This window comes from Leptodactylus fuscus, chromosome 1 (genome assembly GCF_031893055.1).
Source record: "Leptodactylus fuscus isolate aLepFus1 chromosome 1, aLepFus1.hap2, whole genome shotgun sequence".
Classification (NCBI taxonomy): Eukaryota; Metazoa; Chordata; class Amphibia; order Anura; family Leptodactylidae; genus Leptodactylus; species Leptodactylus fuscus.
In genome coordinates this window covers 296,758,644-296,783,710 of record NC_134265.1, presented here as the reverse complement: position 1 = coordinate 296,783,710, position 25,067 = coordinate 296,758,644, and the positions used below count along the sequence as shown (strand labels likewise).

Genomic DNA, 25,067 nt, shown 5'->3' with positions numbered 1-25,067 from the left:
TCTGGCCAATCAGTGCTGGCCAATGCATTCTATTAGCTTGATGAAGCAGAGTGTGCACAAGGGTTCAAGCGCACCCTCGGCTCTGCTACATCAGAGCCGAGGGTGCGCTTGAACCCTTGTGCACACTCTGCTTCATCAAGCTAATAGAATGCATTGGCCAGCGCTGATTGCCCAATGCATTCTATTAGCCCGATGAAGTAGAGCTGAATGTGTGTGCTAAGCACACACATTCAGCACTGCTTCATCACGCCAATACAATGCATTAGCCAGTGCTGATTGGCCAGAGTACGGAATTCGGCCAATCAGCGCTGGCTCTGCTGGAGGAGGCGGAGTCTAAGATCGCTCCACACCAGTCTCCATTCAGGTCCGACCTTAGACTCCGCCTCCTCCGGCAGAGCCAGCGCTGATTGGCCGAAGGCTGGCCAATGCATTCCTATACGAATGCAGAGACTTAGCAGTGCTGAGCCATTTCTGCTCAACTACACATCTGATGCACACTCGGCACTGCTACATCAGATGTAGCAATCTGATGTAGCAGAGCCGAGGGTGCACTAGAACCCCTGTGCAAACTCAGTTCACGCTAATAGAATGCATTGGCCAGCGCTGATTGGCCAATGCATTCTATTAGCCCGATGAAGTACAGCTGAATGTGTGTGCTAAGCATACACATTCAGCACTGCTTCATCACGCCAATACAATGCATTAGCCAGTGCTGATTGGCCAGAGTACGGAATTCGGCCAATCAGCGCTGGCTCTGCTGGAGGAGGCGGAGTCTAAGATCGCTCCACACCAGTCTCCATTCAGGTCCGACCTTAGACTCCGCCTCCTCCGGCAGAGCCAGCGCTGATTGGCCGAAGGCTGGCCAATGCATTCCTATGCGAATGCAGAGACTTAGCAGTGCTGAGTCAGTTTTGCTCAACTACACATCTGATGCACACTCGGCACTGCTACATCAGATGTAGCAATCTGATGTAGCAGAGCCGAGGGTGCACTAGAACCCCTGTGCAAACTCAGTTCACGCTAATAGAATGCATTGGCCAGCGCTGATTGGCCAATGCATTCTATTAGCCCGATGAAGTAGAGCTGAATGTGTGTGCTAAGCACACACATTCAGCACTGCTTCATCACGCCAATACAATGCATTAGCCAGTGCTGATTGGCCAGAGTACGGAATTCGGCCAATCAGCGCTGGCCAATGCATTCTATTAGCCCGATGAAGTAGAGCTGAATGTGTGTGCTAAGCACACACATTCAGCACTGCTTCATCACGCCAATACAATGCATTAGCCAGTGCTGATTGGCCAGAGTACGGAATTCGGCCAATCAGCGCTGGCTCTGCTGGAGGAGGCGGAGTCTAAGATCGCTCCACACCAGTCTCCATTCAGGTCCGACCTTAGACTCCGCCTCCTCCAGCAGAGCCAGCGCTGATTGGCCGAATTCCGTACTCTGGCCAATCAGCACTGGCTAATGCATTGTATTGGCGTGATGAAGCAGTGCTGAATGTGTGTGCTTAGCACACACATTCAGCTCTACTTCATCGGGCTAATAGAATGCATTGGCCAGCGCTGATTGGCCGAATTCCGTACTCTGGCCAATCAGCACTGGCTAATGCATTGTATTGGCGTGATGAAGCAGTGCTGAATGTGTGTGCTTAGCACACACATTCAGCTCTACTTCATCGGGCTAATAGAATGCATTGGCCAGCGCTGATTGGCCGAATTCCGTACTCTGGCCAATCAGCACTGGCTAATGCATTGTATTGGCGTGATGAAGCAGTGCTGAATGTGTGTGCTTAGCACACACATTCAGCTCTACTTCATCGGGCTAATAGAATGCATTGGCCAATCAGCGCTGGCCAATGCATTCTATTAGCGTGAACTGAGTTTGCACAGGGGTTCTAGTGCACCCTCGGCTCTGCTACATCAGATTGCTACATCTGATGTAGCAGTGCCGAGTGTGCATCAGATGTGTAGTTGAGCAGAAATGGCTCAGCACTGCTAAGTCTCTGCATTCGTATAGGAATGCATTGGCCAGCCTTTGGCCAATCAGCGCTGGCTCTGCCGGAGGAGGCGGAGTCTAAGGTCGGACCTGAATGGAGACTGGTGTGGAGCGATCTTAGACTCCGCCTCCTCCAGCAGAGCCAGCGCTGATTGGTCGAGTTCCGTACTCTGGCCAATCAGCACTGGCCAATGCATTTCTATGGGGAAAAGTTAGCTTGCGAAAATCGCAAACTGACAGGGATTTCCATGAAATAAAGTGACTTTTATGCCCCCAGACATGCTTCCCCTGCTGTCCCAGTGTCATTCCAGGGTGTTGGTATCATTTCCTGGGGTGTCATAGTGGACTTGGTGACCCTCCAGACACGAATTTGGGTTTCCCCCTTAACGAGTTTATGTTCCCCATAGACTATAATGGGGTTCGAAACCCATTCGAACACACGAACAGTGAGCGGCTGTTCGAATCGAATTTCGAACCTCGAACATTTTAGTGTTCGCTCATCTCTAATCCATAACAAACAGACATAAACAGGATGCCATTACAGGGGACCAGCTAACATGTCATCCTAGGTGTCCATCCCTCATTGCAATCAGATTACACTGCTTTCCCAGAACATCTGGCCTTGTTAGTTGTAGCCTCCAAGCCGCCTTCCTACAACAAGTTCCCCTATGATCCCACAAGTCGTCTATCCATCTAAACTTGAGCTGTCTTTTCTCCCCTACAAAGTCCTTAAATAAAGGGATTCATTTCCCACCATGAATAGCTGGGGTACAACTTGACATCACAGTACCCACTATAGGAGAAAAACACACAACTTCTGCTGTGGTGCAACTCATGGGCGTAACTTAACTCATTAGGAATCATCACACAATCCAGTTTCTGAAAGTTCTGGAACACTGATCACATGAAGACCTGCACCAATTTAAGCAGCATGAAAATGCATAAAGTACATCAACCAACATAGTGCAAGAATATCATACCACATGATATGACACAACAACTATACTCTACTATGCCAAGTTGTGACACTTACGCTTGACTAACTCTTTCTACAGTAACAGACTCAATCGGGACAGGTGCTAACCCTTTCAAGCAAAACACCCCAAAACGTTCAAATTGTGCATCTGCACCTTGTTTGACTGAGTTCACACAGGGTATTTTGGACCGGAATTTGACACGGAGGCCGCCTCACATTGTCTGGTGTAGATTTATAAAAATATGGAACACTTCACAAATTTGCTGGAATGGTTCTGCTCCTATGCCCGACTCCTCAGCGAACAATGCGTTATCCCTGATGGTGATGAGGAATTCTTGCATCACAAACAGGAGCGGGATTGTTAAAATCACTAATGCATCGTCACAGCTGACCCTCTTGATGCACTCCTCAAAGACACGGAGAGATCTCGCATAAGTCTGGCAACATGGGCGAGTTTTGTATGAGTGGCTAGTACATGGAAAATCTTTGGCCTTGCTGCCTCTGGACATGCCTCTGCCTCTAGCCACCTCTTTTTCTGCTTAGCTCACCTCCACATCTACACTGCTTTTGAACCTATACATCATCCCTGTCCATGCCTCTGCCTGTTGCCACCTTTTTTGCTGCTTAGCTTGAGATTTTTACTCTCCAAAAATCCATTATTGTTTGCTCTTCATGATGTGAACTATGCATTTGTCTCTTGAAAAGCAACCTAACATGAAGTCAGCCATGTGTGCCAGTGTGATACTGGGCATGACTTATAATGAGCTTATAACCAGCACAGTTGGGGAATCAGGGTGGATTGAGCCTCTAACCAGAAGAGTTTGGGGGCATTAGTGTGAATTGAACCTAGTAGTCGCAGAATTGTGCAACGCTGATGGTGAAGGAGTATGAGGAGGAGGAAGAGTTGTAGAGGGTGAGCACACACGAAACTTCATGTCAGGGTGCTTGACACTGCTGGACATGAAAATGATGGGTCTATCCAGTGGCTGTTCAGTTTGATCAGCATCAGCCGGTCAGCACTGTCAGCTGACAGCTGGCTGTGCTTATCCATGATGATGCCACCGGCTGCACTGAAGACATTTTCCGATAGCACGCTGGCGTCAAGGCAGGAAATGACCTCCAATGCATAGAGTGCAAGTTCCAGCCACAGATCCATGTTGGAGAACCACTAAATGTAGGGCGCAGAGGGATCGGAGAGGACAGGGCTGAGGTCGGCCAGGTACTCCCGCAACATGCGCCTATACTTGCCCCTCCTGGTGACACTAGGCCCCTCAGTGGTGGTAGTTTGGCCAGGGGGTGCCATTAACATGTCCCAGACCTTGGAGAGTGTGCCCCTGGTGGGTGTGGACCGGATGGCAGTTGTTAACCTGTTGGAGGAATTAGTCTGGCAACATAGGCGAATTTTGTATGAGTGGCTAGTACACGGAAAATCTTTGGCCTTGCTGCCTCTGGACATGCCTCTGCCACTAGCCACCTTTTTTCCTGCTTAGCTTGCATCCACATCTACACTGCTTTCACCCCTAGACATCACCCCAGTCCATGCCTCTGCCTGTAGCCACCTTTTTTCCTGCTTAGCTTGCCTCCACATCTACACTGCTTTCCCCGCTATACATCACCCCTGTCCATTTAGGGTCGGTGGCCTCATAGTCCACCATCTCCTCTTCCAATTGCTCACTCTCCTCTTACTGCAAACCGCACATGACAACAGCCTGCCCTGATGACAACTGTGTCTCATCATCATCACTGAGGATGGAAAATGCTGGTTGTGGGTCCACAACAACAAAATTGCCAGGTGATGGCGGATGCTCCAGTGTTTAGGCATCAGTACACACAAAGTCGTCTGGTAGCTCCTGGGATTCGGGAAGTGATTCGACAGAGCGAGAGACAGTAAAAGGACCCAAAAAGAGATCCTGGGAGGGGGCAAAGGTGGGATGACTCTGTTGGTAAGATTGGGCTTGTTGGGAGGAAGGAGGGGGAGACTCTTGGGTATGAACTTGACTGCAGGTAGTGGCTGACTGTCTGCTGGAAAAGCAGCTGGAAGCATTATCCGCTAGCCATTGTAACACCTGTTCCTGGTGCTCGGGCCTGGTCTGCGTTGTACCCTGCACCCTGCTTAACGCAGCTGTCATATCAGGAATTGTGATGAGTGCATGCTAATGTTTCTTGTCCAGTGGAAAGGATGGGATAGGATTTCACACAAGTCTGCCACCCATGGAAACTCATGGTGCAGAAACTGAGTGAGCTTACTTTGATGAACCCTTGGGTTTTGTAGATGGAACTCCATCAAAGGTCTCTGCTGCTAACACACCCTGCTCAACATATGGTATGTAGGTGGTGACCTCGCACAACAGCCGGTGCTTCAGGCAGATGTAGGCGTTGCTGGAGTGTATTGAGGCTAGCACCAGGTACTGTAGAGTTGCCAAAGTGGGAGCACAAGCACTGCATTTTAACCAGTAGCTTTTGTCAATTAGGGTAAGTTGTTAGAAACTGTTGCACCAATAATTTGAAAACATGGGCCATGTGTGGACTGTGTTTGAGTCTGGCAAGCTCCAGATCTGCTACCAGGTTTTGGCCATTATCACATACGCCAACCTGCCTAGGCCCAGGTGCAGCAGGGCAAAAAATATTGCCATCTCATCCAGGATAGCATCCCTGACCCTGGAGGCAGTGTGCTGTCTGTCCCCCAAGCTGATGAGCTTCAGCACAGCCTGATGATGTCTCCCCACGCCAGTGTTGCAGCGTTTCCAGCTCATAGCTGGGGTCGATTTAACGGCAGAGGAGGAGGAGGAGGGTGGTGTTTCAACACTCCTGCCAGGAATACTGGGCGGGGAGACAAGGCAGCCTGCCACAGTTTGCAACCCGGTCCCAGCCTCAACTACATTCAGCCAGTGTGCTGCGATTGAGATGCAGCGTCCCTGGCTGCATGCACTTGTCCACTCGTCGGTGGTCAAAGGGAACTTCAAGCAAAGCACAGAACTTAGGGCCCTTAGTTCACCTGATGTTACGGGACACGTGCTGGTGCAAGGCTCAACTCACCCTAAGGGCCAAAAACACTGCTGTTGAATTTTGTTCAGTTCCAAAGGACTCTGTGTTTAGATTTGGCTCAGTCGCAACTCCAGAACATGCCTTTGAAGGCAAGGTTTCCTTTAGTGGCTCCATCTCAGCAGGATGATGATAGTGAAGCTTGGTTAAATCGGGTGTCGGAAGGGAAAGTGGTTTCTGATCTACATCTAAAGTACTGGAGCATGTTGTTTGGACTATTAACACCTGATCAGAACCCTGTAGAGGTAATGTAGAGTCCGATATTAGAGGACCATTACTGGTAGTAGTGGTTGCAGCCAATTCTACACCTTTGCGGTCCTCTAAATAAAAGTTACCCCCAGGACTTGATGCCAAAATGTTACCAATTTCCCAATCAAAATCAAGGTCAATGTCTGGGTCCTCAGTCCAATCCACTGCATCAATCCAACACAATGAGAGTGATGGTTCTGGAACCACCATTTTAGGGGCTAAGAAATTTAAAGGGGCTAACACTCTGCTGGTGCAAGGCTCAACTCACCCAAAGGGAAAAAAAAACTCTGCTGGTGCAAGGCTGAACTAAGTTGAAGGGCCTAAAACTCTGATGGTAAGAGGCTGAAGTCACCTAAAGGGCCTCAATCTCTGCTGGTAGCTCAGCTTAAGGGCCTCTAACTTAATTTGGAAGGGCTCACGTTAAGGGCCAGAAAAGTGAATTTTGGAAGGTCTTACCACATCACAAACACAATGTCAGTTAAGGGTGGGTACTGTTGGATTTCCCATTGCCTATTCCATCTGTGGTTGTCATGGGCAACGTGATTTAAAGGGGTGCTTGTTGATGTTTCTTTAGCATCAAATTTGGGTTTCTGTCCATCCAATTGGGGAGGAAAGAAGGTTTCCAGGTATTTTCCCACTTTGATAGAGTTTTTGTTTGAGTGTGGAAAGTGTGCAGTTGTTAGGCTATGATGGTGGGGTAAATCTGTGACTTGGGCTTGTTAGATGCCTCCAGACATGCTTGCCCTGATGTCCCAGTTGCATTGTAGAGGTGTTGGCATCATTTCCTGAGGTGTGAGAGTGGACTTGGTGACCTTCCTGAGTTGAATGGTAGGTTCCCCTGAAACAAAGCATTTTCCCCCCATAGACTATATTGGGGTTCGATATTCGATCGAGTAGTCGAATATTGAGCGGCTATTCGAAGCGAATAATGAATATCGAATATTTTACTGTTCGCTCATGTCTACATGCTATAACATTACAGTATAAAATGGAAATTCCACTTTAATGACATGCACTATTCCCTGCCACAAAAATATTTATACATTTCAGCCATAATGTTGCATTGGATAATGCATAATGTCTAAAATACAATCCAAATATATTAAACATCGTGTGCTGTTTTGATCAATTTAGCTTAATTTGCACAATTTTATGCTGACCTACAAATTGAAGAAGTATATTAAACGATTGATAAATGTCCTCACTTATGTTAATGTCATTATGTAGCCAGGTCAATTTAGATTGTGTCCATATTATCTATGCCTTTAAAATATCTCCACAAATGAACCGTCTGGAAGGTTGGAAATAACCATAAACCTTTTTATGTGGATTGCTAATGTGCACACCACATCACTTGGCTATAATCATGTGGCCCTGTAATAACAATGTAAATACTTCTTCAGTAATTGGATATGATTATGAAGCCATTAAAATGCATAACACTCTGTTTTTGTAATTTGAAGATAAATAGTATACCAGCTCGGCTGCAGTTTTCAAGAGCTTTTATTTCTTATAGATTTCACCACCTAATGTCAATGCTATGTTTAGACTGCTGTGTTGCATACAAAAATGTTTCCAGTCCTTTAGCTGTTCATGACTTTAATCTTACTTTATATCAGTGACCCTTTCCCCTGGCCAATAGCAAAATAATTCAATTGAAGCAAAATGAGAACTATACAGTAAACTTTATTTTAAACACCCACCCAAAACTATATTGAAATTGATAACGGTCTTACTAAAGGACTAGTATGCATAAAATATGATGGAAGTGAAAATCTGTGGCAGAAAATTTCGTATGGGTCTGGAGTCAAACAGGTGGTATGGTAAGAATGTTCACTGCATTTTTTTCCTCTGATCGATTCATTTATATATTGATTTTATTATGTATGTGGCAATGACTGGCTTCTGGATATCTGTCAAGTCAGCAGTCTTCCCCATGATTGTGTCGCCTACTGAACCAGACTAAGGGACCTTTTTAAATGCTTGGGGAGCTGAATTGGGTTAATTATTCTAATTTTCTGAGATAATGAATTTTGGGTTTTCCTTGGCTGTAAGCCGTAATCAACATTAACAGAAAGAAACACTGGAAAAAGTTCACTCTGTTCGTAATGACAAAATGTAATGTATGTGTTTTACTTTTTCAAATGAATTAAACTTAAAAAAATAACTTTTTGATGATATTCTAATTTATTGAGATGCACGTGTGTGTGTGTGTGTGTGTGTGTGTGTGTGTGTGTGTGTATATATATATATATATATACTGTACATATACAGTATATACTATGCATAGTTGCAGGGAAAGTATCCAGGATCAGACTGAACCACATCTGAATCACTCAGTAGGTCCCGGAGCCACGTGGGACCAGACCACCCAGGCATGCCATGGTTCACTGCACTATTTTGCATACAAATACTCACCATACACCATCTCGACCAGATTGTGTGTTGGCATAATAAACTTGTTAGATTATGTAAGAAACTGCCCAGTTTATTTTTACATACTATAGACACACTGGGCAGCTGATATGATCTCTAGGTGTAGGCTTAGGTCATCTAGTAATGAAAACCAAAAATAATCAGCCCAAATAACAACAATATACTGTAGGTCTCAAAACCAACAAAGCATATATCAAAGAAACAACTAGAGACACTACCAATAAAAATATATGAATAATTTATTAATTCTGAATTAAAAATATACACAAAAAATACACAGACAGAGGGGTATAATACCTTACCCTCCCACTTCAGTACTACCCCAAAAAAGTAAAAATAAATTTCAAATAGGAAAGAAAGTCTGATAGATATATGTATAATACTAACAGGTATATACAGTATATCAGGTCCAAAAAGAGATATCAATAGAACCTATATCACCACAAAATCTCAAATAAAATATTACTTAATACTATTACTTAATGGACTAAAAAGGACGCCATGGTCACTATGATAATAGGCAAAGTAAGAACAAGTGTCCCCTAAGGGATCATATATACATACATGTGACAACAGACATTATTTCCAAGATTCAGTAGCAATAACAATAGAAAGCAGGACGGGGAGACGCCGTGTCTGTGTATTGTTTGTGTATATTTTTAATTCAGAATTAATAAATTATTCATATATTTTTATTGGTGGTGTCTCTAGTTGTTTCTTTGATATTAGGTCATCTGGTATCCTTCCCTCTTGGGCCCCATCTTCTCAATCATACTGCAGGGGCCTCCATCATCAATGATCTTGCTGCTGCTGTGTGGACAATTACAGAGCTAGAAGGGTCCTAGTTCAAGGCAAGAGCCAGGTAGCAGAGTATGGCCATGAACCCAGGCAATCAAAAGCAAGGGCTGGGCAGCAGGCTGATACCAAAAAGTAAATTTGCATTAGAGACATTAAAAACAGCAAATGTCAGATAATATTTGCCTGTTGCTGTATAGTGAGCCCCAGAACAAATTTTACTGGTAAGCGCTAGGCATCCGAGTCCAATACTGCAAGTATCAATACACTAAATGACAGTGATACAATTATTTACATGTAAGGCTGGGGCAGAGACTTTCTGTAGGGCAACAACATCTGTAGTCTACATAGTTGAGTCCAGACTGCAGAAATCACTTAAAATGATAAACTAACTTCTGGGGCATTTACCTGTTTTATGACTGAACACATTTTTTGTCATGCGCATGTGCTTTTGAAAGCTATACCATTTTTTTCATTGGGTTATTCAAATAATTTTTCAGCCATTTCAGTGATACACAGGGCTCTATTTTTATGACATTTCTTGTTTTACCTATTATTATTTTATTGTTTTTACATAGTACCCCATAAGGACATAAAAGACCTTTGTTGGAGTATATTTTTTATTGCTGATTTCCCCTATAAATGGGGATTATATAGAAAGAAAGTCACCTCCACTGCAAAGCTGAACTTGGTCCTCTAGGCCCCATCAGCTGTTCAATTACCCCAGCTCCCAACAATCATATGACTGCTGGGGCGTCAGGAATCTGAAATATGATGGTTTCTATAGCAGTATATGTTTACTTCATGTGTAATATCTATCTATCTATCCTCGAGTATAAGCCGAGTTTTTCAGCACAGTATTTGTGCTGAAAAAGCCCCCCTCGGCTTATACTCGAGTTAAGCAAAAAAAAAAAAAAAAAAAAAATATTATTATTTTTTTTTTTTTTTTTTTTGGGGGGGGGTCTATGACCAGCCGCAATAGTAATGTATATAATCTCCCATAAAATAGTGGGGAAAAAAAGAAGCTTTAAAAAAAATATAATAAAAAAAAATAAAATAAATAAATGTTCTAAATCACTCCTTTCCCTAGAATACATATATAAGTAGAAAATGACTGTGAAACACATTAGGTATCCCTGTGTCTGAAAGTGCCCGCTCTAGTGAATATAGAGTATCTGTAGTGCTCCTGTTCCGTCGGGGTCCATGTGCTTTCATAAGCTCATCGCTTGTCAATGCATTCAGTATTCTGTTCGGAGGTCATTATGCGGACTCTCCAAATGCAGATGTGAACCAGGCCTAACCTGTGTTTTTCTTTTGCCTATAAACAATGTTTTCTAAACAATAAATGAAACTGAAATCTTGGAAACATTTTGCCATTTCTGAAAGTGTTCTTTCTGTAGTTCTCTTACAAATGTGTAATTATTAAATATCGTCAACTCGCAAAATTTGTAGATGCATCATACCAATGATAAAAATGAAATGGACTTGGCTTTTTCACATATATAGATTTGAAGGTCAACTGCTTTAAGGTCAGTCAAATCTAATAATATTTCTCAGCCAGAACTACTTTGTAACACTAATGTATTTGTACAACCAGGGAGATTTTGTCTCTCTTTTCCTACTGTATTTTATATTGTTTTGCTTCATTTGTAAAGTGACATTTGTTTTTTAGGCATGCATACGCACATTTATTTCATTTATGTATCCTTATAGACTGACTATACATTGCAGTTCCTATGTCACTTCTCATGTATGCCAGTATAAATGTTAGGTTTGTAATGTAACTTTTCCCCACAAAGGTGCAGGAAATATTTATAAACAAGACCTACATGAGGATGTTTTTGAAAAATGAATACAGAGGCTTCAGAAATATGGACTTCATTCTGAAAGACATATTTTTTGTTAATATACAATGGAAAACCCTGTAAACTTTTAGAGCAGCAGTCCCAAACTCCCCTCACTCTCCCCCTTCATTTGACTGCAGCAGCAGAGGCATCGCAACCGGGGGAGGGTGGGGGGCCGGCCCCAGGCCCACTGAGAAGCTGAGCAGGCCTTGTTAATCTAGTGAGGAACCAGCTAAGGATATGGAGCACGTTGCAGATTTTCATAGCACTGGTCACCCTGCTAAGCTTCAGTTGATGGCGGTCTGAGGCTGAGCAGGGAAAGGTACCAGCAGATGATTGTACAGCACAGGCTGCTGCTGATGACTCATCCCCCTGCTCTCACACACAGCAGAGAGTGCTCAATGAGAACTTCCGGTGCTTTCTGGAGGCTAATTAGCAAATGAATAAAAACGAGTGATAAGCATATGGTAGAATGCTCCCCAGGTGACACGAGGCAGCGTCTCTACTTACATCAGACAATTCTAATACCAAGCACTGATGCACAAATAATAAAACTTAACGTTTAATGTAACACCCCCTAAAAAATGTCAACAGGAGTAGTTTCTACCTGAGAAAATGAATAAAAATGTGGCCAGATCTACATACCACCATACAGCATACTTGTAATCCCACAGGTACAGATAACAGGAGAAAATAGCATGAAACCAGAAAAAAACAACAGCAAGTAAATGGTAAGATCTTACCGGTCCTATGATCATGGAAATCCGCTGGAGAGAGGAATAGTCCTAGTGATAAAAGGGCTAATGCTGTCCCTATTAAGCCCTTTACACAGTGTCCCTCTATTCCCCAATGGCTCCCACCCTAACAAAGGCAGTCCCAATCTGACCCTGGTAAAAAAGTTTTCCCTATGCAGTCCCTACGCTGCGTTTCAGGGTGCATTCACACCCATCATCACGGGACCTGACTAAGCTGGTACAAATATCAAAAAGTATTCACTCATTCCCAAGCAAAAACTGTGCAAATGGTAAATGACAATGCCTAAGCACAGTGGTGCATGACAAGGCATCAAATCGAGATTACAAAAAAACAGTCAAGTATTTCCTTTCCTTGCTAGACATTGAAGGGGTTGGCCACTTCCAGACCAATATTGACAAACAAATGTACAATAAAAAGATAAACAATTTTCCAATATACTTTCTGTATCAATTCCTCACGGTTTTCTAGATCTCTGCTTCCTGTCATTCGTTTTGTTACTTCTAGTGGATAAAAGTCTGACCATGGTCATATGATTTACGGTCCATGGTCATGAGATGAGTACACAAGTGCCGCTTGTTATAGTCACAGCACAGTACTGGCTCTGACATCACCCTTCAAGCAGAAAAAGCAGTGCTCCCAGAGCTGAAGGTCTACCCCCAGAGCACCAGCTATCACATTTGTATAAGACTTCAATGTTGTTTTTCTCCAAATCTACAAACGTGATATACATAACAAAAGTATGTTTATCACTGTAATATGCTCTGCAACACAGTGGTGGCAATAGAATATAATTGAGGAGGAGATAGATCGTCTTTAGTTTGTTGTACAACCCAATTAAGCCTATTCATTGTATAATAAAACAAAATGCAGCTTTGCCATGTAACGTGTGATGATCCATCGCTATTCGCAAAACGTCTTGCATTTTCTTTGATCACAATGGTTGCACAGTTGTAGATTATCAGAGCTCACTTGTATAGATTTTCAGCTGTGTAGCACATTATCAGCAATGGTTTTTAGCCTCTGTATATGAACAACCAATATTTATTTTACTAACACATGCAGCTTTTATTTAATATTGATTAAAAATCAGACAGTTTTTGACACACAATGTGCTAAATGACAGATTTGTATAGAACGTATCCATAATCATATTTATATTTAATATTGCAACAAATATACAATGGTGAGTAAACTGTTTGTATGGCTAAGCCCTGGTCATTTTTGTAATACAGAGATAAGCCTTTGAAGCCCAGGGAAGCATGGACACATAAGCAGCAAATACATATAATCCAGACACAACAGACTGGTTTAGCAGATAGATTATTAAGGAGTCTATTTATGTCTTGCAAGCAGCCTTATGGATTCAATGGTTTTACTAATTACACGTTCAATAACATCTGCGTCATATTTAGTCTAGTCATTCAATGACACAGGTTTTATTACATCCTAGAGAATAACTGCAGTTCATTTTTATGCTTCTATTTTTATTATCTTTTCATTCAGTATAATGATTAAAAAAGGAACATGGTTCTGGATGTCATATAAGACATGCAATGAGTATCACGTAATCTTGCTAAATTTGGCATAGACCAAGAGACAATTACCGTATTTTTCGTACTATAAGACAAACCTAGGTTTTAGAGGAGGAAAATAGGGTAAAAAAAATTTTGAAGCAAAAAATGGTAAAAATATTTAATATATGGGAGTTGTAGTTTTGCAACAGCTGCAAGGCCACATTGTATTCTAGGGAAAGGAAGTGAAGAACTCTTATTTATTTCATTTGATTGCAAGTCATTTGATTGCAAGTCCCATAGACGGCAATACAACTGTTGTTTACACTTTGGGTGGGGGGGAAGGGGCTGCCAGTACAGACCCGGCATCCACTGTAATAGGCGGATCCCGGGGAGGGTTAGACGCCGGCACATATGTCGTGGCCTGAGACATCGCTATGCTCCTGCCCTGCATGAAGCCAGCAGCTGCAGGAGTGATGCTGCTATTGCGGGGAGGCATCCGCCTTCCTATTACAGCGGATGCCGGGCCACATTCGTACTATAAGACGCACCCTTCTTTTCCCCCAAAATTTTGGGGAAAAAAAGTGCGTCTTATAGTCCGAAAAATACGGTATGTTATAACTAACACAGATCACTTATAAGGTGCAAGTTGCACTTTTCTGGTTTTTTGCCACTGAGCCACCAAACCTCTTTAAAATAAATTTTTAGTAAAGATGGGCCAAACCCAGAAGATTAATTTCTTCCTGTATTCGGACAAAGCAAGTGTGAACTTGTTATACTCTGGCGTCTGGCGCTCTTCCGTGATGTCATGCGCCCAGGGTTAACGCTGAGGCCTGTGGTTGGTCATGTCGGGCGTCATAATGTAACAGAAGAGCTAGACATGAGGAGGAAGACACAGACCGGCGCGGCAGCCCAGGAGAGGAAATGAAAAGTGAGTATAACAGTTTTTTCTATTTTTTCACCTTCTCTGGGCCTTAAGCTATTATACTCTAGGTCTGAAGAAACCCCAAAGTATAATAATTTACCAGCAGCGGCCATTTTAGTTCAACTAAGACAAATTCCAATTGTTCAGTCTCCTTAAAAGCTCAACAATTTGTAATATTTGAGTCGAATGAGGTTCATTTCAAACATATTCACCCATCTCTAATTTTTAGTGCTGGTTATAAATTCATATTCCCTTCCACTCTTCTCATCCTCTGTATTCCATTTTAGCAATACTCAACCAGCATGTGCTCATTTAGAACTGTGTAATATTTTTTATTTTAGATTTCATTTATTATATATAATGTTTTATTATATTTATTATATTTTATTATAATATTTTATTATTTTATTATCATTTAAACCATAGTGACATGGCTTTAGAGTCTGAAGGCCCATAGTCTCTCCTTGCTATGCAAGTACAGTAGTGCATTGCTGAATCCTGTCTGCTACACTTCTGGGTCACCTATGTTGGAGATCTATCAATGTAGCTGAAAGTATAGGAGCCTCTTCACAATGGAGAGCCAGGGGTGGTGGTTGTAAAGGATTGGCCCATGTAGCTTGCTTTTTATCATACAATCAATAACATTTGTCTTTCAATATTGGTCTGAAATATCAAAACATTCAAAACTTCAAAACAAAGTCTATAAAAAACTATGGGTGTCCTTCATAGAGCTCTCTGGATTGTCTTTGAGGGACTTAAAGAAGACCTATCACCACCTCAACCAATTATTCAGTAGTTCTTAGCATCTTTTATGAGCTACTGCTACACTGATTTCAGCACTGTTAGAATTTTTTTTCTAGCCACCGTTCCTGAGCAACAAGCTCAAGCATCAAAGCCAACAACATTGATTGCTCAGGAACGGTGGGGACTAGAGAAATAATTCCAACTGTGCTGGAATCATTGGAGCAGCACCTATTACGGTAATTGATATAAATAGCTGAACTTATTTTATTTTTAATTATATATAGACTGAGGACTTTTTCTACATTTATTAAAAACTATTAAAAAGAAAAGAAAAAATGTAACGATGAAGAATGGCTGTGAGTATTGTAGTTATTTTGTTTTTTCTATACAAGTGTATCTACCTAATCAATATTTATGTGACTAAATACCTTCATTTATGGCTATTATTCTGTTTGTATTTTCAGCTATTGATGTACATTGTCTTACCTTTCTATAGCTCCAATGCTGGTTACCCTTCATTCCATGACAGTCATAAAGGGTGACTGGACTATTACGAGAAATGGCGTCAAAGCAGAACTTTCTTGTGTGAAGCGGCTCACCAGGGCGTATGTCCTCTCTCCATCCAAAGGTGAAGAGCTGAGGAATAACATCGCATAAAATTTAAAAATGAAAACAAATTTAGAGATAAATGCTAATTTGTGTATAAGGAAAAGTTCTGCAATTCTCCAATATACTTTCCGTGCTAATTCCTCTCGTTTTCTAGATCTCTCCCTGCTGTCATTCTTACTTTACTTATAGTGGATAGAAATCAGTCCATGTGATATACAGTCCATGGTCACATGATGCAGTCCATGATCATGTGATATACAGTCCATGGTCACATAATACAGTCCATGATCATGTGATATACAGTCCATGGTCATGTGATGTACACACAGGTGCACTGCCTATTTACAGTCATAGCAAAGTATTCAGACATCTGCCCAGTAACCAATAAAACTGTAGTGATTAGAGATGAGCGAACAATAAAATGTTCGAGGTTCGATATTCGTTTCGAGTAGCCCCTCAATATTCGACTACTCGAATTGAATATCGAACCCTATTATAGTCTATGGGGGGAAAATGCTCGTTTCAGGGGTAGGCAACGTTCGATCAAATTATACTTACCAAGTCCATGAGTGAGGGTCGGGCTCGATCCTCCGAGAAGTCTTCTCCGTGCAGTGTCCCCGCGGCGTCACTCGGCTCTGAATTCACTCTGCCAGGCATCGGGCCTGCACTACAAGCGGACATGCGCAGTCGGCTCTGCCCAGGCCCGATGCCTGGCAGAGTGAATTCAGAGCCGGAAGACGCCGCGGGGAAGCTGCACGGAGAAGACTTCTAAAGATAGGAGAAGAACCAGTGTTGATTGGCCGACTGTATAACATTCGGCCAATCAATGATGGTTCTGCATCAAACGTTTACATTCGAACAGCGAGTGGTACTCGATTGAGTACGAGTATTTCGAATACCGTAGTATTCGATCGAATACCTACTCGATCGAGTACTACTCGCTCATCTCTAGTAGTGATCTATTATCAGAATTACCTGGAGAGTCAGTTGAATTACATATTGATAAGTAAATTTCTTTTCTCTTCTATAAATGTAATTATCTACTCACTTATTTTATAACAGTTTGTTAAAGATTAGATTTCATATACTATATACATAGACTAATACATACAATGAATATATCAAATAAGGGTGATATCAGCATAGGCATACTGTATTTAACTTATGCTTGTAATATTGATGTTATGTTATGTCAGGGACTGCCATCTGGTGGCTGAAACATTTGGTGCAGTGTGTTTTTCATATGGTATAAAAAAATTCTAGTAACATGTTAAAACTGTGATACCATCTCAGCAGATTAGCAACCCATACTGAAACTCAAAGGGCGAGATGTATGGTTAATAAGCAATCTCTAAATGTTCTTAGCTCTCTCTGGACAGGTCTCCTGATAACTTAATAATATGCAACACATAGGGACAAAATTGTATAGGAAAGGAGAGACAATTAAGGACAGCGATCGCTGCCTTCTTGATATATAGATAGTGAATTCACCCTGATTTCTATCCGACAGTGTAGTGACTATTAGATTTTAGTCTGTTAGGAGTGACTTTTACCCTGGCATCCAATTATAAGAGGGAAAAAAGCAAGACTTATTATCTTCCTTAATCCAGTAAGCCTACTGTCACATATTGCAATAGACCTGAGATAGGTATATACAGTAGATCTATACGGACTTCGGAGATGTGAGAGTCGGCCAGTGTTTTCAAATTGTACTTGTTTATATCTATTTTAGTTGACCTTAATAAAAGTTAGGTTTTAGGCACTTTATGTTTTTCAGGGATAGACTTTAGTATATGCAGGCCACACTATTAAGTTTCATGTGCTTTAAAAGTAAACTCATATCAGAGAATGTATTGGAGTCTTTTAATATTGTATATTGCATAAGTCAGGTTTTCAATATGTCCAATAAGCTTACACAAATCTCTTACTCTTCTTGTTTTGTACAGATCAATTTTCAGTTTCTGATGTGTACATCTTATGACTAGAGGGCAAGATTGTGAAAGTGAAGATAAAGGTGAAGATGAAAGTGTCATGATTAGAGATGAGCAAGTAGTGAAATATTCGAGTTTCATTTAGAGTAGAGCCTCAATATTCGACTACTTGATCAAATTGAATCCCATTACAGTCAATGGGAAAAAAATGCTAGTTTCAGGGGAAACCACTATTCGACTAAAGGAGAGTCACCAAGTCCAGGAGTAGCAGGAGGAGAGTGTTTAGGAGGAGCACTGTGCAGTTAAAGGGGCTCTATCAGCAAAATCACCACATATGCGTTAATAGCCTTTAAAAAGGCTATTCAGACACCACTAAAGTTATATTAAACTACCCCCCAGTTTTAAAATAATACCCTAAAAAAGAATGTGATCTACTTACCCATCGTGCTCTGTGGGTGGGCATTCAGGGTCCGCCGTCTTCTTCATCCACGCCTCCTCTTCCTGCAATGTCCTCAGGTCCTATCTTCCTCCAGTGCTCGCGAACTGACATTGCTAAAAAAAAAATGGCCTGGGCGCATGCGCAGTAGCATGCGGCTTCTACTACGGCTACTGCGCATGCTCCCAGGCCATTTTTTTTTTAGCAATGTCTGTGAGGAGGCGGAATCTAACATTGGACCACAGAAGACCCCATTGTGGTCCGATCTTAGACTCTGCCTCATCACAGACAAGCCTCCGGCAGAACCAGCCTTTATTGGCCAAATGCTGTACACTGTATAGCATTCGGCGAATCAACGCTGGTCAATGCATTCTTATGAGAAAAAGTCAACTCCCGCATAACTGAAAGCTGCCAGCTCTCCCGACTAGCAAAGAAGAGCCTGCTGCAGAACCAGTGTTGATTGGCCGAATGCTCTACACTGAATAGCATTCGGCCAATCAATGCTGGTTCTGAATCAAATCTTTACTGCAAATAGGAGTAGTAGTTGAACAAGTACGAGTATTTAGAATACCGTAGTATTCTATGGAATACCTACTCGATCGAATACTACTTGCTCATCTCTAGTCATGATATTGGCGAGGGGGACAGCTCCTTCCTCTCTCTACACATATAAATTAGTTCTGTACTTGAAGACGCCCATGTACATTAGCTTTATGCTGTTAAAATCTGCCAATTTTGGTGGCGCCATCTGAATGTATCATGTGTATAGAGGTCAATTACATGTCAAGGAAAAGAAGGATCAGCTGTGCTGAATTTTACATGCTCAGATCTTTTGTTCTTCGGGGAGATAAGTTGTCATCAGTGGTGTCTGGTAGTTCTTTACATCAATCTCTACATTCTGAACCAGCCAAGCTTGTATATACTTGGAGTGGGGTGGGGGCTTTCAGCCTATTGTTCTCTTGTCCTACAGCTATTGAAATTGTATTGCCACCTTTATTTTTGTATCGATTATTTTTGCTCATATCTACTACGGTAAAGCAAATCTCTGCAATTTTAGTAGCTCATGTACCATGGTTGTCCCATAATATTAGAAGACAAATTTTCATTTTTTTATTTTTTAAAGAAAAATTAATGTGATGCATTCCTTGGTAGCAGAACATTAATGAAGGATGAAAAAACAAGCAACCATTTTAGTGTTTATTGTTTAGTAGAAATATGGTTATATTGAAACAGTTATGTCATCCTTATAAAGGTAACTTATGTGTAGAGATGAGCGAGTACTAATCGAAACTCCTGTTTCGAATAGCACGCACCCATAGGAATTATTATTATTATTATTATTATTATTATTATTGTTGATTTATATAGCACCATTAATGCCATGGTGCTTGACATTTGGGGGTTTACATACAGTGCACAAAATATACAGGTAGATATAATACTAACAATGACCGACTGGCACAGTGGGGTAGAGGGTCCTGTACTGTCACCCCTTGGACCTCCGATCATTATACTCGGGGGTCTGAAAAAACCCCTGAGTATAATAATAGTGTTTGCAGGGCCTGCAGCCTTACTAACCAATCTTGGCTCCTGCTCACAGCAACCTCTGCAGAAGGAGAAGTGCCCGCGGCCGTTATCAGGAGCCAGGATCAGTAAGTAAATAGGGCCCATTGCCGGCCGGAGCAACTCCAGCAGGTAATGGTCTATTGAAAAAAAAACAAAAAAAAAAAACGCAGCGGTAGTGAATGTCATTGAGCCCCCTAATGTCCCTGTGGCAGCTGCTACCCCGGTAGTTACACCCCTGACTCTCTGTACAGAGATACAGTGATACCAGTAGGACTGTCAGCAGGTGTATAGCTATAGGGGATGTAAAGGTAACTGTTACTACTGGGCCCTGAACCTTGAGGGGGCCCCAATTTGTACCTTTGCTCCATAAAATATATCACTATTCCCTTTGGCACACAGGATGTAGAGGCCCCATTACCAATTTTCCATTGGGGCCCAGGAGCTTTAAGTTTAACCTCTGGCTATCTGTGATTATATTGGACTGCCCCCATGGCTAGATGATTGTTTCTAGGTATAGAAAGAGCAAAGATGTAAATAAATTAATGACAAATTATACTAAATGTTTTCTGTAATACTAAATATCTATATTCTCATCTCCTCCAGCTCTGTAATATAACCTTAACAGATTGCATTGCATTATCCATGTAAGAGCAGGGGAACCTTTAAGTCAACTAACGTATTCAGTAGTCAGATTTCCAAAATCAGAATTGCTGTGTTAACAAATGAGTTTTGCTAGTGAACTCTTGTCCTATGAGGTTAATACTACAGCCATAGAAAATAATGACTTTCAGAACTTCAATTGTTATTTAATGCTTCCATCTAGTGGATATATCCGGAATGACAGTTACAGATGTGTTTTCATGACAATCATACAAAAAAGTCAGTAGGGCTCATGTATCAAGGATTGTAACATAAAAAAATGGAAAAAATATGGTAAACACGATTACTAATACAAGACTTTTTAAAAGAGGTTAGACTGGTTTCATACTACTATTTTGCAATCCATTATTTTGATCTGTCACTTTATATAGTGACACGTGAGACGATACTGATCTAAGACAGGTTTGAGCTTAGTATACAGGTTTTCTTTCATTTAGTCTTAATAAACATATCTTTTGTTAATAGGTATGTTAAGATATATAAAATGAGAACAGCGTTCTAGAAACAGCCCTGCTGATAGTGCTGCTGGCTATTTTTAAAGGATGCGGACACCTTTGAAATGTACAAAAAAATATTAAAATTTTTATATTTTATTTATTTATTTATGTAAAGAATGGTTATAATGGAGTTAAAAAAAAGTTACAGTAAGTTTCAGGCTATAATCTTCTAATTCTTTTAATAAATCTCAGCTTTCACTCTGCTCCTTGTTTCAGACCTTTATCACGTGGGTTTGTGTCTCTCAGTAATACATTCTGGATGTAAGATCATCTTACATGAGAGGTCTCTCCTGGACTAACAGACATTGGTTCTGCGAAGAGTTTGATTATCCTTTCTCTTGGCCATGGGTATTCTTCACTCCCTTTATATGGATACAGTTTCCCCATCCTTGCAGACTGATGTATGTGCTTTCCTCTTTATCTACACTTTGATATAGTATGGTCTGTGTGATCTGCCCTTCTTGACCATGAGGATGTCTCCCTCCTCTACACCTCCTTCCACCTTATACCACCTGTGTCGTCAGTAAATGATGTCGTGATTATGGGATATTAAAGCTTTGGAGGCTCTAGAACTTGCAGCACCATAAATCGCAACCTTTGAGTTCATTTCAGACAAGCAGTGGTCAGACTAGGACATGTAGTTGTCATACTGGCTATGTTTCTCCGAACACTGCCATCTGAATAGATTCTGCATGAACCAGACTTAAAATATAGTGTAAACACCAGACTTGAAATAAACATAGTGTATACAGTGTAATGTAACTGTCAAAGTTCCAGTTTTTAGCTCGCTATGGGTATGTTCACATGGAAGAATTTGCAGCAGATTTGAGGGCAGATTCCCCCCAGAATCCAGCTCCCATTGTTTTCTTGCTGCAGACACCAGGGCTGATTCAGTCGAGGAGTCCGCGGCTCAAGACTCCCTACATATTAGGCCCATTCATCGCCTAATCAGCAGTGGGATGCCGTGACGGAATACTGATGCACTGCAAAAATGCCGGCAGCGGAAACTGAAGAGGAATCCTTCCTGATTTTCCGCCGTGTGAACATACCCTAAAGCAAACAAAGATGAAGCTATGTTAAACTGAAAATGAATGCCTATGGAAAAACAGATAGTGAGCATTGGATACAAACTCTTAGTTTATCCATACACTGCTCTGCCATTCACTTTTATGCATTTTAACATTTAAAACTCTCTAAAAATTAACCTTTTTTGGGGAAAAGTTGTTTAACCGTGGTTTTTTAGACACACGCAGTGGTTATATTGCAAAAAGCAATGGTTTTGTTGAAATATTAGCCCATTTTAATGACTCGTAAGTGTTACAGGCTTGTATTTTTTGGAAACAAAATTGTGGCTGTTTGCCTAGTTGAAATGTGAAGAAAAATTGACTTTTCAAAATTATCCGTTTATGGGAGCAAATGTGAAATCAAAATGGGTTTGTTTGTTTGTTTGTTTGTTTTACGTGTGGTATAGTGGAATGTGAAGAAGGTCCAGGCCGCAGAGCATGTTTGGCTGACTACTGGTAGCCTGTGATAACATGAGTGACAATACGATATGGGATGATATTATGGACCAGCCACAGGACATTGGCGGCAGTGGTGATAGCTGTGGCAACATGAGTGGCAGTGCAGCATGGAATGATATGATAGTCCCAGGACATGTCGGCTGAGTGGTGGCAGTGGTGGAAGCTGTAATGGCAATACAGCATGGATTTTTAAGATAGCCCAAACCAAAGGACATGTCTGAAAAAAAGTACATGATTCATAAAAGTAATTTTTCCATATTAGCTGTGAATGGTTTCATCCTTCTAAGACTTACAATGCCACCGGTAGTACTGACCACCCTCTTGGCCATTGCGCTTCAGGCAAAATGTGTCAGCTCCTTCCACTGCTCGATCCTATCCAATCCGATCTCAGATGTAGCAGTGTTGAACGCATAGCTCTGCTACACCTGAGATGTAGCAGAGCTGGCCGTGCGCTGAGCTCTGATACAGCCGAGATGTAGAAGAGCTGAGTGTGCGCTGAGCTCTGCTACACCAGAGATGTAGCAGAGCTGAGTGTGCGCTGAGCTCTGCTACACCAGAGATATAGCAGAGTTGAGTGTCTGCTGAGCTCTGCTACACCAGAGTTGTAACAGAGCTGGCCGTGCACTGAGCTCTGCTACACCAGAGATGCATCAGTGCACACTCAGCGCACACTCAGCTCTGCTACATCTCTGGTGTAGCAGAGCTGTGTGCTCAACACTTCTACATATGAGATCGGACTGTGGACCGATTTTAGACTCTGCCTCCTCCAGCACTCAGCTCTGATACAGCTCTGGTGTAGTAGATCTCAGCACACACTCAGCTCTGCTACATCTCTGGTGTAGCAGAGCTCAGCGCACGGCCAGCTCTGCTACACCTGTGTGCTCAACACTGCTGCATCTGAGATCGTACCACATTAGAGACTGCTGTGGACCGATCTTAGAATCCGTCTCCTCCGGCAGAACCAGCGTTGATTGGCCGAATGCTGTACTCTGTATGGCATTCGGCCAATCAATGCTGGTCAATGCATTCCTATGGGGAAAAGTCAGCTCTCGCATATCCCAAACTGACAGGGATCCCGACGAGACAGAGCCCCAAAGAGCTGTGTGAGTGACATTCCCACCTAAATAAAGGTAATCCCTAGCTAACCCTGCCTGTATATCTATCCCTGTCTCACAGTCACATAGTTGTTTACAGTCTCATATGACCCGAATCTGAAATCGACCATTCGTATAAAGTGGAGGTCACCTGATTTAGCCAGCCAATTACTTTTTCCGATTTTTTTTTTCGATGACTCCGTTGTCGTAGTTCCTTTCCCACCTCCCCTGCGCAGTTATTGGTGCAAAAAAAGCACCAGGGAAGGTGGGAAGGGATACAAATTTTTAGTGCATTTGCCTCGTGGTATTCGATTGTAATATCAATTCGATCAAACGCCGTTCGCTCATCTCTACTACTACTACTACTACTACTAATAATAATAATAATAATAATAATAAAACTATTGATGGTTTGCAGTCATCTGTAATCTGAAGCCTATTATCTAACTCCGGACTCCAAAACTTTGCTCTGAAGCCTGTAAAATTACAGATCCTAGAAGTAAATGTACTACCAGCACAACTTTGTTTCCTAAATTCTGTCTTTAAAATGAACAATTTGTAAAGGTGTAAAATGGAGAAATGGAGTCATTTGTTGATTAAAACAATTCAATTTAGCTTTGTATTTATTTAATTAGTTGTGTTTCCCATTTTTTTTCTTCGATAGATCCTAAATTGCCTTAAATTACTTACATTTATATAACAAAACCTTTTCAAGACCTGTTTGTATTGTCTACTGAGATATGTACTAAATTAGAGACAACAACTCTTCAAAGGTATGAAAAATAAGAAAAGAAAGTGTTTATTTGTGTGTTGTCAATAATTAAATTCTTCTTTATGATCATTTTCAGGAAAGAATTGATAGTAAATTAAACATTTCATAATGAACCTTAATTTTTGCATATCTTCATATGGAGAACTCCATTAAAAAAAAAAAAAAAACATCTTGAGCCCTTGTTAAAAATTGCCCTTTATGTAGAGTTACAGAATACTTTACTAACAGCTTTTACTGTAAAGTTATATGCTTCCCTTTGTAGCACTGACTTATTTTTGGCTCTTCTTATGCACACTGTGTTTCCTTATGAAAAGAAAGTTGTCGGCTCACCCAAAATGCGCACAGTCTGTTGAAGTTCTTCATCCACATACTCCAGGAAAAAAAAAAAAAAAACTGGTAGCAGCTAGCAAACCAGAACTGCTGAATAATTATTGCATTTTCATTTCATATAATGACTTATACTAAATACTTATACAATATAATACTTAATAAAAACCTATTCTTAATCCATTATGGCCAGCTAACAATAGTTTAACATATGATTATGGGCCTTTACCTGCTCAGAAATCCATAAAAGATATTTTTTCCTTCATTTCAAGTCAAGATATCAAATAAGGTGCAAACAAATTTTTATGACTTACTATGTTTTGGCTGCTACCTTCTTTTTTTTGTAACACTGCATTTCCTGTATGAACAGGAGGTC

The 25,067-nt window shown here is 41.4% G+C and overlaps 1 protein-coding gene across 1 annotated transcript in view; it reads right to left on the bottom strand.

Moving 5' to 3' along the window:
* The window catches only part of GALNTL6 (polypeptide N-acetylgalactosaminyltransferase like 6), a 1,127,066-nt gene that overhangs the window by 3,739 nt on the left and 1,098,260 nt on the right, over nucleotides 1-25,067 (bottom strand). The window contains exon 11 of the mRNA XM_075258272.1: nucleotides 15,763-15,912. Coding sequence (XP_075114373.1) covers nucleotides 15,763-15,912 — 150 coding nt within the window. The remainder of the gene's footprint in view (nucleotides 1-15,762; nucleotides 15,913-25,067) is intronic.